The sequence below is a fragment of the Triturus cristatus genome, chromosome 4_1 (assembly GCF_964204655.1).
Source record: "Triturus cristatus chromosome 4_1, aTriCri1.1, whole genome shotgun sequence".
NCBI lineage: Eukaryota > Metazoa > Chordata > Amphibia > Caudata > Salamandridae > Triturus > Triturus cristatus.
In genome coordinates this window covers 193970556-193988234 of record NC_140585.1, presented here as the reverse complement: position 1 = coordinate 193988234, position 17679 = coordinate 193970556, and the positions used below count along the sequence as shown (strand labels likewise).

Below are 17679 nucleotides of genomic sequence, written 5' to 3'. Positions count from 1 at the left end.
TAACATTTGTAGGGTGGGTCTCTTTGAAGTTAATTAAGTTATTGGGCATAGCCCAGGTGGTCCTCCTGTCAAAGGTACAGAACACCTTCATACACCCAAGGTCTTTGTCTCAGCTCTGGGAGCAAGTTTACTCCTCATCAAGGGGCTATTCAGCTCCTAGGTGCCAGTTGGAAGTGCATGCAAATGGCAGGTCAAAGGTGACTTTCTAAAAGACATTTTGCGAAAATATATATTACTAATCCAACTTTACCAGTAAATTGGGCTTGTAATAAAAAATTTAAAAAGCCCAAGAATTAAGTTTACAGAAGTTTTCTAGGCGGAGATTATATTATTAAATTCAATATTGTATTGCAATGCTTTCCTATGGAACAGCTAACCCTGCTACAGCAAAAATAGATTTTGAGATCTTGTCACTGTAAGGACATGTTTAACATTAACGTTTTACATGTCCTACTTTTAAATACTATGTACCAAATGTACTGTTTTGAACCTGCACAGAGAGGGTACAGTGGGGGTCTGCAGTCATATTTGCATCCTGTTACTGTAGTGGGTGGCACAATGGGTGCTGCAGTCAACTAGTGCCATCTAACTCACTTAATTTCCACTACGGCCCCCAGCGCCTTGAGACCCGTAAGGGTGAGTAGTTTGCACTTTACAAATACAGATTTTAACTTACAGGCCCTAAGTACACTTTGTACCATATACTAAGTACTTGTGGGTAAGTTAATATATCAATTAGGAGTCTAGCCAATTTCGATATGTTTTAGGGGTCGGAGCACATGCACTAGGGCAGGATTAGTAGACCCCCAGTCCACAGAGTAAAAAACTAGCACTAGAATCCAGCAAAAAGTGGGGATGACCATGCAAAAGTGGCATTTTCATACACGTTTCTACTCACAAAGTAACTTTTGAACTTAACCTTTTGCATTTGCAAAGCCTGTGACTTTTTGAACTGTAGGCTTTGCGACCACAAAAACATTTTTGTACTTGTGCAGATATTTATATAGCGCAAATCACCAACCGGTCTCTAAGCGCTTGCTTAGGGAACCCGTCCTGGTATTCCCCTGTGAGATAACCCAGCAGGGAATCCACAAGGTGAAAGCCAGGCATCCCGCCGCGAGGGGCCATTGTGGAGATTAAGCAAGCTATTGCCCAGAGTCGCAGAGTGTGAACCCATGAATTGAGTATGCACTGGAGCGAGAATTATCGAGTCCATGGACAATTTATGGACTCAAGACCCAGCCGAGCCGGGAATTGAACCCTGGTCCCGGGCTGACCTCTGCTTCCAGGTCTGCCTACTCTAACCAGTGAGCCACACTTCTCCACTAGCTCCGTAGCTCATACTCAGGGACACTAATCCACTAAATTGCACTGTATCCTAATGACACTATACTCCATGCTAGAGACACAATTCCAGGCAAAGCACAAGATCCTAGCAACAGAATTCCCTCAATGTACAAGGTCATAAAAGAAATTACACACCGCTGTCTGGCACAATAGGCATACTAAGCCCAACACATTGCACTAGATCTTGAAGACACACTACACCTTAGGAATGCTAACACACCCCATTTGTGTTTGAGACACAACCCACTAGAAGTGTGCAAACATGTAAAGTCAGTTGGATTGAAACTTGGCACACTTTTTTTCTTTAACTTTATAAGATTTGCATACAACAGAATGTAGCTCTAATGGCTGCTTGCAGCATCATGAAGCTGTTCCTTTTGCAGTGAGGCCCTATCAAGACTCATTAACCGTACAGTCCAGATCCAACAGAATCCGCACTATACCAAACCTACAGCTATTCTCACGGTACCACAGTGGAGGTCTGCAGTGGACCTGGACACATGGGCATGGGACAAGAAAGAGTGACAGAGGCACTGTATATTATCACACTGCATGGTTGCACAGCTGGGCTTGATCTACACTACAGGAGCATTTATAGCTACAAAAATTAGATCTTTAGTATGGATACAGGGGGGTCCTTGGAGTTTCATAGTGCATATGATATACATTGACACTTTCTTAATTTTGCACTAATACTCGCTGTTTCTTCTAAACTGATATCCAATGAGGATTGATGTAATAACTGCAAATCATGCTTGGGAGTATAACATGCTATTCGCTAAAGAGAGCCACCTTCAGTAGTAGGAAAGAGCTTCCTGGGAATCTGTTTATACTCAATGTGACATGATGAGAACTGAAACATGAATTGTTTGTACATTTGGTAATCATATATTTACTATTATTAATATCTACCTACATCCCATACAACATTAGTTTTGTGGCAACTTGTTTCCACAACAATGAATAGCTCACAACCCACGCAGAACTTGTGGAATAAACAAGTATTATAGCCTCCATAATCCTAATGGATGACTTCTTGTGAAGCTAACAAGATCAACAGAGTTTGTAATCCGAACGTGCAACTCCTTGTGAAAATGTAAATGTAAATGTATGTGTCTTGTAAAGCGCACTGCTGCCCTGAGGCGTCGTGGCGCTGTAGACCGCTGGGGAACCCGTCCTGGCTATCCCTGTGAGATGGTCCCTCCTGGGTATCTCCAAGGTGAAACCAGGCATCCCCGGCGAATGTGGGGGGGCGTTGTGGAGATGAGGCAAGCTAATGCCCAGAGTTGCCGAGTGTGTTCCTGGTTAGAGTAGGTACCGAGGCGAGAATTATCGAGTCCGTTTTGACCCTGGTCCACGACCCTGCCGCGTCGGGAATTGAACCCTGGTCCCTGGCCGATTCTCTGCTTGCGGCTCTGCCGCCTCTAACCAGTGAGCCACACCTCTACAAAAGAATGAATGAATCAATCAGGTCTTGAGGCTCTTCCTGAATGCTTGCAGTGTTGGGCTTCGTCAGATGTTGAGGGGGAGTTCGTTCCAGGTCTTTGTCGCGATGTAGGAGAATGATCTGCCTATAGTTCTGGCTCTGTGGATGCAGGGGATTTTGGCCAGGGCTAGGTCAGCGGAGCGGAGGTTTCTCTTGAGGCGTAGAACGAGATTAGTTCGTTGAGGTATTGGGTCCTGCAATTGCCTCGTTTTTCACTGTTTCCCCTTGTTTTTCCCATTGTTGCTCCCACCTGCCGCCCATTTTCCTGTCTCCCACCTAGCCCCATCCACCGCCACCCAGCGCCCGATTCTCCTCCCGACACCTACTCAATGGAGGCCACAGCGCGGCTGAACAGCAGGCATGCTGAAGGCACACAAAAGGCAAGCCCGTCTGCGCCTGTACGTGACTGGACTTCACCCAGCACCAGGACCCCTGGCTCGTCCACCCACTAAGGTACACTGCCTCTGACCTCCGAGTCCTGGACCCCGGACACACCAACAACCCTGATGAACCTCCTTGCAGCAGCAAACACCTCCAGCACCTCGAGACGCTCCTGGGTGTGCCACGCTTTAAAAATGTTTGATTGAGAGCTAAGGGTATTTAAGTGAGTTTGTGTGTGTGTGTGTGAGTGTATGGTTTGCACACATCTACTTGCATGGTATGCTTGTATCTTGCTGTAGCTATGTGTGTGAGCATATGTGCCTATGTCTAAACATGTCTGAAGGGCATCCCTGGCATCAATAAGCACCACTGTCATATTGTAGGAATCCCTAATCCGGGATCAGAGCTCAACATCCCTGGCACATATTTCCATCTTTGACATTGATGGATTTTACTCAGGGCTGATGGTGGGCACCTATAGCAGTAGGGACACGTCCAGTCGCTGCTGGCCATCCCTTGCCTAACATGGACATTCCTGACATATGGTGGCCATCACTGAGTAATGATTGCCATACCAAATGTGATGTTTACCCATGTGGCGGTCACCCCTAGCATCTAGCAACTGGGAGATGATGGTATTCCTAAAATAGAGTACATTTTTCTGACATATAGTGGACATTCATTATACATGATGTATATTCCTGGCATATAGGTGGCTTCTCTTACATATGGTGGCTATAGCTGAAATCTGGTTGTCACACCTCGCCTAAGGTGGCATCCCCAGCATAATGTGACCACCTCTAGTATGAGGTGCCCTCTTCAGGCATCTGCCTCCACCTCTGACAGCGTATGGCTATCCATGGCATAAGATGGGCATATTGAACTTTGGATTCCCCTCTAGGACAAGGTGGCCACCTGTGACATGAAGAGGATGTGAGGCCTGTGTGGTAATATAATCCCAAATGGAGCTATAGTATATGTAAGCATGTATGGAGGGGATAAATATATTTTTAATTAAAAATAAACTTTTAACTTATGGGCGAAATGTGTGTATTTTAACAAAATAATATTACAACTAGTATGCTCTCAAAGCAAATAATTTCAAAAAGACATTTTCACTGTGTATATAATGCTACATTTTCCGTGAGCAGTCCCAGGTATAAATAACATTCTCATTTAATTTCTGTATGTAGGAAAATGCTAGCAGTATGATTCAAAGATATTTTCTACATAGGTTTAAACATCAAATTTAATGGTGGCAGTAGATGTTTCATAACTTTAGTGGGAAAGTAACTTTTAAAAAGTGTAGTTTGTACTACCTTAATGACAACTGGTTCAGACTCTTGTTTTGTCTCTCAGCCCAATCCGGAGCCACAATTCACATTCCTGACACAGTGTTAATGACCCTGCTCCCACCAGAGAACAATTTCTTTAGCTCCAAGCCCACTTAACTGGAATTAGCAATATTGGAGAGGAACAGAAACAGTTGGCAGAAAAAGGACAGCCTTCATTCTTTTGACACAGTGATGCCCACATTAATTTCCTGAGTCATTTTAGAGCTTCACGTTCCAACCCTAGCAGAAGTTGATACTGGAAGAGGGGAGGGCACCACATATAAATACAAAAAGTGGCAAGGCGTGAGCCAGAGCCCCTCCATATGGAAGAAGAGTTGAGCCATCTTGGATTTAGGAATTCTGGGAATTTCTGCAGTAAACCAAAGATTAGGTTATGAAAATAGAGGTGGGGATAGGGTGGGAAAGAATACAGTATTGGCTGTAGGAAATTCTCCAATTGCTGGCAAGTGCACAACGTAATTTGTACACCTCACCTCCACCTCTTCTGAACATTTCTGGACCAGGAAAAAATGTCAGAGTTTGTCTGGGGAAAGGACTCTAGCTGGCATCCAAGGACTTGAACTGCTCTTCAAGGGTCAACTGGTTGAACTCCTGTGTGCCTAGTACATGGACATAAAAGGTATAAGCCCGCCGCTCTGGTGAAGGCTGAGCTGATCACTTGGAAATTGACCCTGGGAGAGCCCTGGCTGGAGAGAGAATTGAAAGCCTGAACTGAGGACCTAAAGGCTTTAGAATAGAGCCCATAAGTGATTTTCCCAATATGAAGAAAGTTTGGGACTCTTAAATGTAGCAAGAAGCAGGGTCAGAGAGGTCTGTCTCCCTCTGAAAGCTGTGGCTAGTGTCACCCAGAGGAGCACCAGTCAGATTTTAAGCACTGGAGTGTACCAGAGTGGAAGATTACTGATACCTCCCCAGACCTTCCGACACCCAAGAAACAGAACAGTTTGCTGGTAAATGTTCCTTGTTTTCGTTCCTGGTACACTGTGCCCTTTGGTCACCATGTTGGGGTAATGTCCCTAAATGTAAATAGATGTTCAAACTTTCATTGATCCTATTGGTAAACTTTGACCATTTTTACACTTTGAAATTATATATCTCTAGTTCTCTTTGTCTAATTGGAACAATTTTTTAAATTATTTTTATTATATGATTCTCTATTTCTCTAAACCAGTTTTAGAATGTTATTGGGTTGTTTCCTGATTTTATAATTGTTGGTACTGATTGAAGTTAATTTACATGTTTCTGGGGAATTGCATACTGCGTGTGCCAAGGTTATAATGGGTGGTTCAGAGTTTCTCTAGGAGATGAGTTTTAGCCTAACCAAGAGGTGTTTATTAGGTTGTTGAAGGTTCCTAAACACCAAATAAAAACCCAAATTCTGACACAGTAGCTATTAACTGTGATGATAGTTTATCAACTGTACTAATAGCTTTTGATGGTACACCTTTTTTGATGGCCACACAATCTAAGCTTTAACACTTATGTATTTAGCCATAGGTATTGTCTGCTGTCTGAACCTGTAATATCTCTGGAACTTAAATAGCAACTCAGCAGTCTATGCCTGTAAGATATGTCTAAACTGAGATATTTCTTTTCTCTGTAATGCTAAGATTGTGACATCTGTAACTTCAGTTTTTTTCCAATTCTACCTACACCGAGTCGATTCTCAATTCTCTCTGTTGAAGGTGTAATTAGGGAATGGCAATGAAGATACCGCTGAATAAGCGGAATGTAAATACTCATGATTTTAAAAAGTTATATATGTACAGGAGGCTAAAGATCCGGATGTCCCAACACAAATCCTAAGTGTTGAGTTGCAGGAGGGGTTTAGATTGCCCAACTTCAGTTTTGGAATCAATGTTAGATGTCTGGAAGAGTAGGCCAGAGTTCGGGTAGCTGAGCTAAAAATCTCACTAGACACATACCCACTGAATAGGTTGTAGAAAATGATTCAGACCAATGATGCCACCCACAGGCTTACTTTGCTTCTGCTAATGTCTCATTTCTTATTTCAGGTCGCCCAGATCCTGATTGGTCTCATGGAGATAATCCTGGGCATCATTATTGCCATTTCATCAGGAATGGTATTTTCCATTGCAGTGATCATCGGCATACCCTTCTGGATTGGATTGTTAGTGAGTACAAGAATAACATTCAATGTCCACTGGCTGACAAATGTATGCAATTATACAGGTCATTAGAGGTGCCTGACCATCCTCAGAAGCCAAGTACTGAAAATGTTTGAGGACTGGGAAGACATCTGCATCCACCTTCAATCAATTCTGATTATAGAAATAGGTAGATGAACAATACCATGCGCCATCAGATATCTGCTTACCTTGCTTCCTGCACCCAGATGCCATGCCAAAGTGTGGTTCATCTGTGACACTACTGCGCCCTGGTCTATTTATCCACTGCTCTGTCCACTTACAATACCAGGGGTCAGATTTACAAGTCCCTTGTGCCACCGGTGCGTCACTTTTTGTGACATAACGGGGGCCCATTTTACTGCTCCATCTTTACAAGGACAGGAAAAGCCACCCTGCGTGACTTTTCCTGTCCTTGTAAATATGGCCCATTTGCATGCAGCACTTTGCGTGAAAGGGGTGTTCCATGGGTGTTGCTGTGGGTGTTCCCACACATCACCCATGGAACCAGACACATTTCCAGATGAGAAACTGTAAATCTGGAAATGCATCAGTATGCTATGCCTCCGCAGGGAAGGCGCAGGAAGGTGCAACGAGGAGAAATTTTGCAGCACACAGAAAGAGGAAATCACCTCTAATGACTGTTTTTGATCAGGAAGGTGTCCTTTCCTGCACATAAACAATCCTTTAAATAAATGACGTTTTACAAGTTCTATGTGTGCTAGTGCAGCACACATAGAAGTTGAATATGGTATTTAAGATTGTTTTTGTGCAGGAAGGGAACCCTTCCTGCACAAAAACAATCTCCCCACAACGCAGGCATCCTTGCACCATGGCGCAAGTGTGCCTGCACCGGTGCATGGCAACAGTATATATTGAAAAATACAGCTCACAAAAAGGTTGTCCAGATACTGTCCTAGTTGTCTGAAATGTTGATTCGACGACACATCAATTTTCAGATTTTTCAAGTGTTAGAACCTGCAAAAGCCCAGTCTTCAGTTATACGACTTGAGCATGCCTTCCACTCCTGCTTAATATTTATTACAATTAAATTATGTATTTACTACCACCTCTTTTATGCTGTATTAAAACTTTGATATTAACAGTTGCTATAAAGGGAGACCCCACTACATTAATAACAAACACCAAATCTAGAGATTCAAATATTCCTACCCAAAGCTAAGCCCATACCCTGCAACCTCATAATGTCTCTATATCACAATATCGAGGAACAAAATATAATCCTGACAGAATATCGTGACAAAAATATTGACTACCCTGATCCTGTGAAGGTAGGCATAGATAGATGTATGTGTTGATATACTATTCATAATTCCCCATGTATGTACTTTGAAAATATAAATCCTCCATCCAGATATTTATATTTATATATCCACTCATTCTTCAAAGCAAATTGCTATATATATAATACATATTTAAATAACGAACCAAACCACATTCACTCGATGATGTCATCAGTTATGTCATCAGTCATGTCATTTGAGATGTCATCAGTGATGTCACTGACCATGTCATGAATGATGTAATATGTGACATCATCAGCAGTGGATTGCGGGTGCGCGAGATGTAGTTAGTACAACTAACTATATCGGAGGAATTTCAATGGTTTTGTTCAAGTGAAATTTCCAGCTAACTATAACACCCCTAAAACTTATTGTTTTTTCAGTGAATTTCTAAGGTTTTTTAAATGCTAATTCCTAACTATATCAGGCCTGAAACCTATGGTTTTTTCAGTGAATTTCAAAGGTTTTTTAAATGCTAATTCCTAACTATATCAGGCCTGAAACCTATGGTTTTTTCAGTGAATTTCAAAGGTTTTTTTAAATGCTAATTCCTAACTATATCAGGCCTGAAACCTATGGTTTTTTCAGTCAATTTCAAAGGTTTTGTAAATGACAATTTTTTATGTATTAATTGTTATACTCATTTTTTTTATACTGATTTACTACATTTTTTAAACTGTTTATTTTTAGATATTTTATTTTTTTAATTACATTATACGTTACAATAAAAAATATACTTTCTCAGAATGAATTACTTTAGTTTAAATACTTTGCAAATAGGCAATAGACTTTTAAGTACAGTAGTTACAGTTGTTGCAATGGGCAACACAATTTCAAACACAAAGCAACATTGAGCTCAATGTGAATTTCTAGTCAAATGCAATTAGTTACTTTATGGATTACTTTTCTAACCACAGGACTGGATCCTGTAAACAGTTGAGTAAAAGCGTTTTGGTTCCAGTAGTGATTTTTAAGGATTATTATTGTATTTTAAAAGATGACACTTAGAAAATTTTTCACATAGAATCATCAATGTTATCCTACGGCAGAAAATTCACTTAGCAGGTAAGTAGTGTTATTGTTACTTTTTCTTACTCAGTGGTGGATCCTGGATCCAGCACAGGTGAATCTCCTGTAAACAGTTGAAAGAATGTGTTTAAGTCATACAGACGATTTTTTAGGAATATTTTTAGTTTGTGAAAATAGACACTTAGAAACTTTTCTGCTTAAAAGCACACAATGGATTCCTATGGAAGGAAATACATAGGTAAGTACGCTTAGAATTACTTTTCAGGGTCAGTGCTGGTCTAAAAGATGCAAAAACAACAATTGATGGACAGAATGCAGAACAATGTCATACATTCACCCCAGTACAGAGATCTGGGCCTAAATCCATCGTTTTTTTGCTCACCATGCCATTCCAGTTTGAACCCAGCCATATGCAAATCAGTCTTGAGCCTGTGCCTCATGGGAACAGTCTAGTCCGAACTGCCAAGCCAGGTCCTCCCTGGAGAGGAAACAAGCATCCTAGGACCGGTTTCGGGGTTTCACCCCTCTTCAGCCAGGATAGCTTGATTCCAGTGGCATGGAGAGCAAGGGACCCACGTCTGGGCATACCCTTCACACTCGGGGTGACAAATGCAAAAACAACAATTGATGGACAGAATGCAGAACAATGTCATACATTCACCCCAGTACAGAGATCTGGGCCTAAATCCATCGTTTTTTTGCTCACCATGCCATTCCAGTTTGAACCCAGCCATATGCAAATCAGTCTTGACCCTGTGCCTCATGGGAACAGTCTAGTCCGAACTGCCAAGCCAGGTCCTCCCTGGAGAGGAAACAAGCATCCTAGGACCGGTTTCGGGGTTTCACCCCTCTTCAGCCAGGATAGCTTGATTCCAGTGGCATGGAGAGCAAGGGACCCACGTCTGGGCATACCCTTCACACTCGGGGTGACAAATGCAAAAACAACAATTGATGGACAGAATGCAGAACAATGTCATACATTCACCCCAGTACAGAGATCTGGGCCTAAATCCATCGTTTTTTTGCTCACCATGCCATTCCAGTTTGAACCCAGCCATATGCAAATCAGTCTTGACCCTGTGCCTCATGGGAACAGTCTAGTCCGAACTGTCAAGCCAGGTCCTCCCTGGAGAGGAAACAAGCATCCTAGGACCGGTTTCGGGGTTTCACCCCTCTTCAGCCAGGATAGCTTGATTCCAGTGGCATGGAGAGCAAGGGACCCACGTCTGGGCATACCCTTCACACTCGGGGTGACAAATGCAAAAACAACAATTGATGGACAGAATGCAGAACAATGTCATACATTCACCCCAGTACAGAGATCTGGGCCTAAATCCATCGTTTTTTTGCTCACCATGCCATTCCAGTTTGAACCCAGCCATATGCAAATCAGTCTTGACCCTGTGCCTCATGGGAACAGTCTAGTCCGAACTGCCAAGCCAGGTCCTCCCTGGAGAGGAAACAAGCATCCTAGGACCGGTTTCGGGGTTTCACCCCTCTTCAGCCAGGATAGCTTGATTCCAGTGGCATGGAGAGCAAGGGACCCACGTCTGGGCATACCCTTCACACTCGGGGTGACAAATGCAAAAACAACAATTGATGGACAGAATGCAGAACAATGTCATACATTCACCCCATTACAGAGATCTGGGCCTAAATCCATCGTTTTTTTGCTCACCATGCCATTCCAGTTTGAACCCAGCCATATGCAAATCAGTCTTGACCCTGTGCCTCATGGGAACAGTCTAGTCCGAACTGCCAAGCCAGGTCCTCCCTGGAGAGGAAACAAGCATCCTAGGACCGGTTTCGGGGTTTCACCCCTCTTCAGCCAGGATAGCTTGATTCCAGTGGCATGGAGAGCAAGGGACCCACGTCTGGGCATACCCTTCACACTCGGGGTGACAAATGCAAAAACAACAATTGATGGACAGAATGCAGAACAATGTCATACATTCACCCCAGTACAGAGATCTGGGCCTAAATCCATCGTTTTTTTGCTCACCATGCCATTCCAGTTTGAACCCAGCCATATGCAAATCAGTCTTGACCCTGTGCCTCATGGGAACAGTCTAGTCCGAACTGCCAAGCCAGGTCCTCCCTGGAGAGGAAACAAGCATCCTAGGACCGGTTTCGGGGTTTCACCCCTCTTCAGCCAGGATAGCTTGATTCCAGTGGCATGGAGAGCAAGGGACCCACGTCTGGGCATACCCTTCACACTCGGGGTGACAAATGCAAAAACAACAATTGATGGACAGAATGCAGAACAATGTCATACATTCACCCCAGTACAGAGATCTGGGCCTAAATCCATCGTTTTTTTGCTCACCATGCCATTCCAGTTTGAACCCAGCCATATGCAAATCAGTCTTGACCCTGTGCCTCATGGGAACAGTCTAGTCCGAACTGTCAAGCCAGGTCCTCCCTGGAGAGGAAACAAGCATCCTAGGACCGGTTTCGGGGTTTCACCCCTCTTCAGCCAGGATAGCTTGATTCCAGTGGCATGGAGAGCAAGGGACCCACGTCTGGGCATACCCTTCACACTCGGGGTGACAAATGCAAAAACAACAATTGATGGACAGAATGCAGAACAATGTCATACATTCACCCCAGTACAGAGATCTGGGCCTAAATCCATCGTTTTTTTGCTCACCATGCCATTCCAGTTTGAACCCAGCCATATGCAAATCAGTCTTGACCCTGTGCCTCATGGGAACAGTCTAGTCCGAACTGCCAAGCCAGGTCCTCCCTGGAGAGGAAACAAGCATCCTAGGACCGGTTTCGGGGTTTCACCCCTCTTCAGCCAGGATAGCTTGATTCCAGTGGCATGGAGAGCAAGGGACCCACGTCTGGGCATACCCTTCACACTCGGGGTGACAAATGCAAAAACAACAATTGATGGACAGAATGCAGAACAATGTCATACATTCACCCCAGTACAGAGATCTGGGCCTAAATCCATCGTTTTTTTGCTCACCATGCCATTCCAGTTTGAACCCAGCCATATGCAAATCAGTCTTGACCCTGTGCCTCATGGGAACAGTCTAGTCCGAACTGCCAAGCCAGGTCCTCCCTGGAGAGGAAACAAGCATCCTAGGACCGGTTTCGGGGTTTCAACCTCTTCAGCCAGGATAGCTTGATTCCAGTGGCATGGAGAGCAAGGGACCCACGTCTGGGCATACCCTTCACACTCGGGGTGACAAATGCAAAAACAACAATTGATGGACAGAATGCAGAACAATGTCATACATTCACCCCAGTACAGAGATCTGGGCCTAAATCCATCGTTTTTTTGCTCACCATGCCATTCCAGTTTGAACCCAGCCATATGCAAATCAGTCTTGACCCTGTGCCTCATGGGAACAGTCTAGTCCGAACTGCCAAGCCAGGTCCTCCCTGGAGAGGAAACAAGCATCCTAGGACCGGTTTCGGGGTTTCACCCCTCTTCAGCCAGGATAGCTTGATTCCAGTGGCATGGAGAGCAAGGGACCCACGTCTGGGCATACCCTTCACACTCGGGGTGACAAATGCAAAAACAACAATTGATGGACAGAATGCAGAACAATGTCATACATTCACCCCAGTACAGAGATCTGGGCCTAAATCCATCGTTTTTTTGCTCACCATGCCATTCCAGTTTGAACCCAGCCATATGCAAATCAGTCTTGACCCTGTGCCTCATGGGAACAGTCTAGTCCGAACTGCCAAGCCAGGTCCTCCCTGGAGAGCAAACAAGCATCCTAGGACCGGTTTCGGGGTTTCACCCCTCTTCAGCCAGGATAGCTTGATTCCAGTGGCATGGAGAGCAAGGGACCCACGTCTGGGCATACCCTTCACACTCGGGGTGACAAATGCAAAAACAACAATTGATGGACAGAATGCAGAACAATGTCATACATTCACCCCAGTACAGAGATCTGGGCCTAAATCCATCGTTTTTTTGCTCACCATGCCATTCCAGTTTGAACCCAGCCATATGCAAATCAGTCTTGACCCTGTGCCTCATGGGAACAGTCTAGTCCGAACTGCCAAGCCAGGTCCTCCCTGGAGAGGAAACAAGCATCCTAGGACCGGTTTCGGGGTTTCACCCCTCTTCAGCCAGGATAGCTTGATTCCAGTGGCATGGAGAGCAAGGGACCCACGTCTGGGCATACCCTTCACACTCGGGGTGACAAATGCAAAAACAACAATTGATGGACAGAATGCAGAACAATGTCATACATTCACCCCAGTACAGAGATCTGGGCCTAAATCCATCGTTTTTTTGCTCACCATGCCATTCCAGTTTGAACCCAGCCATATGCAAATCAGTCTTGACCCTGTGCCTCATGGGAACAGTCTAGTCCGAACTGCCAAGCCAGGTCCTCCCTGGAGAGGAAACAAGCATCCTAGGACCGGTTTCGGGGTTTCACCCCTCTTCAGCCAGGATAGCTTGATTCCAGTGGCATGGAGAGCAAGGGACCCACGTCTGGGCATACCCTTCACACTCGGGGTGACAAATGCAAAAACAACAATTGATGGACAGAATGCAGAACAATGTCATACATTCACCCCAGTACAGAGATCTGGGCCTAAATCCATCGTTTTTTTGCTCACCATGCCATTCCAGTTTGAACCCAGCCATATGCAAATCAGTCTTGACCCTGTGCCTCATGGGAACAGTCTAGTCCGAACTGCCAAGCCAGGTCCTCCCTGGAGAGGAAACAAGCATCCTAGGACCGGTTTCGGGGTTTCACCCCTCTTCAGCCAGGATAGCTTGATTCCAGTGGCATGGAGAGCAAGGGACCCACGTCTGGGCATACCCTTCACACTCGGGGTGACAAATGCAAAAACAACAATTGATGGACAGAATGCAGAACAATGTCATACATTCACCCCAGTACAGAGATCTGGGCCTAAATCCATCGTTTTTTTGCTCACCATGCCATTCCAGTTTGAACCCAGCCATATGCAAATCAGTCTTGACCCTGTGCCTCATGGGAACAGTCTAGTCCGAACTGCCAAGCCAGGTCCTCCCTGGAGAGGAAACAAGCATCCTAGGACCGGTTTCGGGGTTTCACCCCTCTTCAGCCAGGATAGCTTGATTCCAGTGGCATGGAGAGCAAGGGACCCACGTCTGGGCATACCCTTCACACTCGGGGTGACAAATGCAAAAACAACAATTGATGGACAGAATGCAGAACAATGTCATACATTCACCCCAGTACAGAGATCTGGGCCTAAATCCATCGTTTTTTTGCTCACCATGCCATTCCAGTTTGAACCCAGCCATATGCAAATCAGTCTTGACCCTGTGCCTCATGGGAACAGTCTAGTCCGAACTGCCAAGCCAGGTCCTCCCTGGAGAGGAAACAAGCATCCTAGGACCGGTTTCGGGGTTTCACCCCTCTTCAGCCAGGATAGCTTGATTCCAGTGGCATGGAGAGCAAGGGACCCACGTCTGGGCATACCCTTCACACTCGGGGTGACAAATGCAAAAACAACAATTGATGGACAGAATGCAGAACAATGTCATACATTCACCCCAGTACAGAGATCTGGGCCTAAATCCATCGTTTTTTTGCTCACCATGCCATTCCAGTTTGAACCCAGCCATATGCAAATCAGTCTTGACCCTGTGCCTCATGGGAACAGTCTAGTCCGAACTGCCAAGCCAGGTCCTCCCTGGAGAGGAAACAAGCATCCTAGGACCGGTTTCGGGGTTTCACCCCTCTTCAGCCAGGATAGCTTGATTCCAGTGGCATGGAGAGCAAGGGACCCACGTCTGGGCATACCCTTCACACTCGGGGTGACAAATGCAAAAACAACAATTGATGGACAGAATGCAGAACAATGTCATACATTCACCCCAGTACAGAGATCTGGGCCTAAATCCATCGTTTTTTTGCTCACCATGCCATTCCAGTTTGAACCCAGCCATATGCAAATCAGTCTTGACCCTGTGCCTCATGGGAACAGTCTAGTCCGAACTGTCAAGCCAGGTCCTCCCTGGAGAGGAAACAAGCATCCTAGGACCGGTTTCGGGGTTTCACCCCTCTTCAGCCAGGATAGCTTGATTCCAGTGGCATGGAGAGCAAGGGACCCACGTCTGGGCATACCCTTCACACTCGGGGTGACAAATGCAAAAACAACAATTGATGGACAGAATGCAGAACAATGTCATACATTCACCCCAGTACAGAGATCTGGGCCTAAATCCATCGTTTTTTTGCTCACCATGCCATTCCAGTTTGAACCCAGCCATATGCAAATCAGTCTTGACCCTGTGCCTCATGGGAACAGTCTAGTCCGAACTGCCAAGCCAGGTCCTCCCTGGAGAGGAAACAAGCATCCTAGGACCGGTTTCGGGGTTTCACCCCTCTTCAGCCAGGATAGCTTGATTCCAGTGGCATGGAGAGCAAGGGACCCACGTCTGGGCATACCCTTCACACTCGGGGTGACAAATGCAAAAACAACAATTGATGGACAGAATGCAGAACAATGTCATACATTCACCCCATTACAGAGATCTGGGCCTAAATCCATCGTTTTTTTGCTCACCATGCCATTCCAGTTTGAACCCAGCCATATGCAAATCAGTCTTGACCCTGTGCCTCATGGGAACAGTCTAGTCCGAACTGCCAAGCCAGGTCCTCCCTGGAGAGGAAACAAGCATCCTAGGACCGGTTTCGGGGTTTCACCCCTCTTCAGCCAGGATAGCTTGATTCCAGTGGCATGGAGAGCAAGGGACCCACGTCTGGGCATACCCTTCACACTCGGGGTGACAAATGCAAAAACAACAATTGATGGACAGAATGCAGAACAATGTCATACATTCACCCCAGTACAGAGATCTGGGCCTAAATCCATCGTTTTTTTGCTCACCATGCCATTCCAGTTTGAACCCAGCCATATGCAAATCAGTCTTGACCCTGTGCCTCATGGGAACAGTCTAGTCCGAACTGCCAAGCCAGGTCCTCCCTGGAGAGGAAACAAGCATCCTAGGACCGGTTTCGGGGTTTCACCCCTCTTCAGCCAGGATAGCTTGATTCCAGTGGCATGGAGAGCAAGGGACCCACGTCTGGGCATACCCTTCACACTCGGGGTGACAAATGCAAAAACAACAATTGATGGACAGAATGCAGAACAATGTCATACATTCACCCCAGTACAGAGATCTGGGCCTAAATCCATCGTTTTTTTGCTCACCATGCCATTCCAGTTTGAACCCAGCCATATGCAAATCAGTCTTGACCCTGTGCCTCATGGGAACAGTCTAGTCCGAACTGCCAAGCCAGGTCCTCCCTGGAGAGGAAACAAGCATCCTAGGACCGGTTTCGGGGTTTCACCCCTCTTCAGCCAGGATAGCTTGATTCCAGTGGCATGGAGAGCAAGGGACCCACGTCTGGGCATACCCTTCACACTCGGGGTGACAAATGCAAAAACAACAATTGATGGACAGAATGCAGAACAATGTCATACATTCACCCCAGTACAGAGATCTGGGCCTAAATCCATCGTTTTTTTGCTCACCATGCCATTCCAGTTTGAACCCAGCCATATGCAAATCAGTCTTGACCCTGTGCCTCATGGGAACAGTCTAGTCCGAACTGCCAAGCCAGGTCCTCCCTGGAGAGGAAACAAGCATCCTAGGACCGGTTTCGGGGTTTCACCCCTCTTCAGCCAGGATAGCTTGATTCCAGTGGCATGGAGAGCAAGGGACCCACGTCTGGGCATACCCTTCACACTCGGGGTGACAAATGCAAAAACAACAATTGATGGACAGAATGCAGAACAATGTCATACATTCACCCCAGTACAGAGATCTGGGCCTAAATCCATCGTTTTTTTGCTCACCATGCCATTCCAGTTTGAACCCAGCCATATGCAAATCAGTCTTGACCCTGTGCCTCATGGGAACAGTCTAGTCCGAACTGCCAAGCCAGGTCCTCCCTGGAGAGGAAACAAGCATCCTAGGACCGGTTTCGGGGTTTCACCCCTCTTCAGCCAGGATAGCTTGATTCCAGTGGCATGGAGAGCAAGGGACCCACGTCTGGGCATACCCTTCACACTCGGGGTGACAAATGCAAAAACAACAATTGATGGACAGAATGCAGAACAATGTCATACATTCACCCCAGTACAGAGATCTGGGCCTAAATCCATCGTTTTTTTGCTCACCATGCCATTCCAGTTTGAACCCAGCCATATGCAAATCAGTCTTGACCCTGTGCCTCATGGGAACAGTCTAGTCCGAACTGCCAAGCCAGGTCCTCCCTGGAGAGGAAACAAGCATCCTAGGACCGGTTTCGGGGTTTCACCCCTCTTCAGCCAGGATAGCTTGATTCCAGTGGCATGGAGAGCAAGGGACCCACGTCTGGGCATACCCTTCACACTCGGGGTGACAAATGCAAAAACAACAATTGATGGACAGAATGCAGAACAATGTCATACATTCACCCCAGTACAGAGATCTGGGCCTAAATCCATCGTTTTTTTGCTCACCATGCCATTCCAGTTTGAACCCAGCCATATGCAAATCAGTCTTGACCCTGTGCCTCATGGGAACAGTCTAGTCCGAACTGCCAAGCCAGGTCCTCCCTGGAGAGGAAACAAGCATCCTAGGACCGGTTTCGGGGTTTCACCCCTCTTCA

The 17679-nt window shown here is 45.7% G+C and overlaps 1 protein-coding gene across 1 annotated transcript in view; it reads left to right on the top strand.

Annotated features, from left to right (window-relative positions):
* The window catches only part of LOC146853998 (membrane-spanning 4-domains subfamily A member 4A-like), a 173868-nt gene that overhangs the window by 73997 nt on the left and 82192 nt on the right, over positions 1-17679 (top strand). The window contains exon 3 of the mRNA XM_085650468.1: positions 6585-6704. Within this exon, the coding sequence (XP_085506594.1) occupies positions 6585-6704 (120 nt within the window). The remainder of the gene's footprint in view (positions 1-6584; positions 6705-17679) is intronic.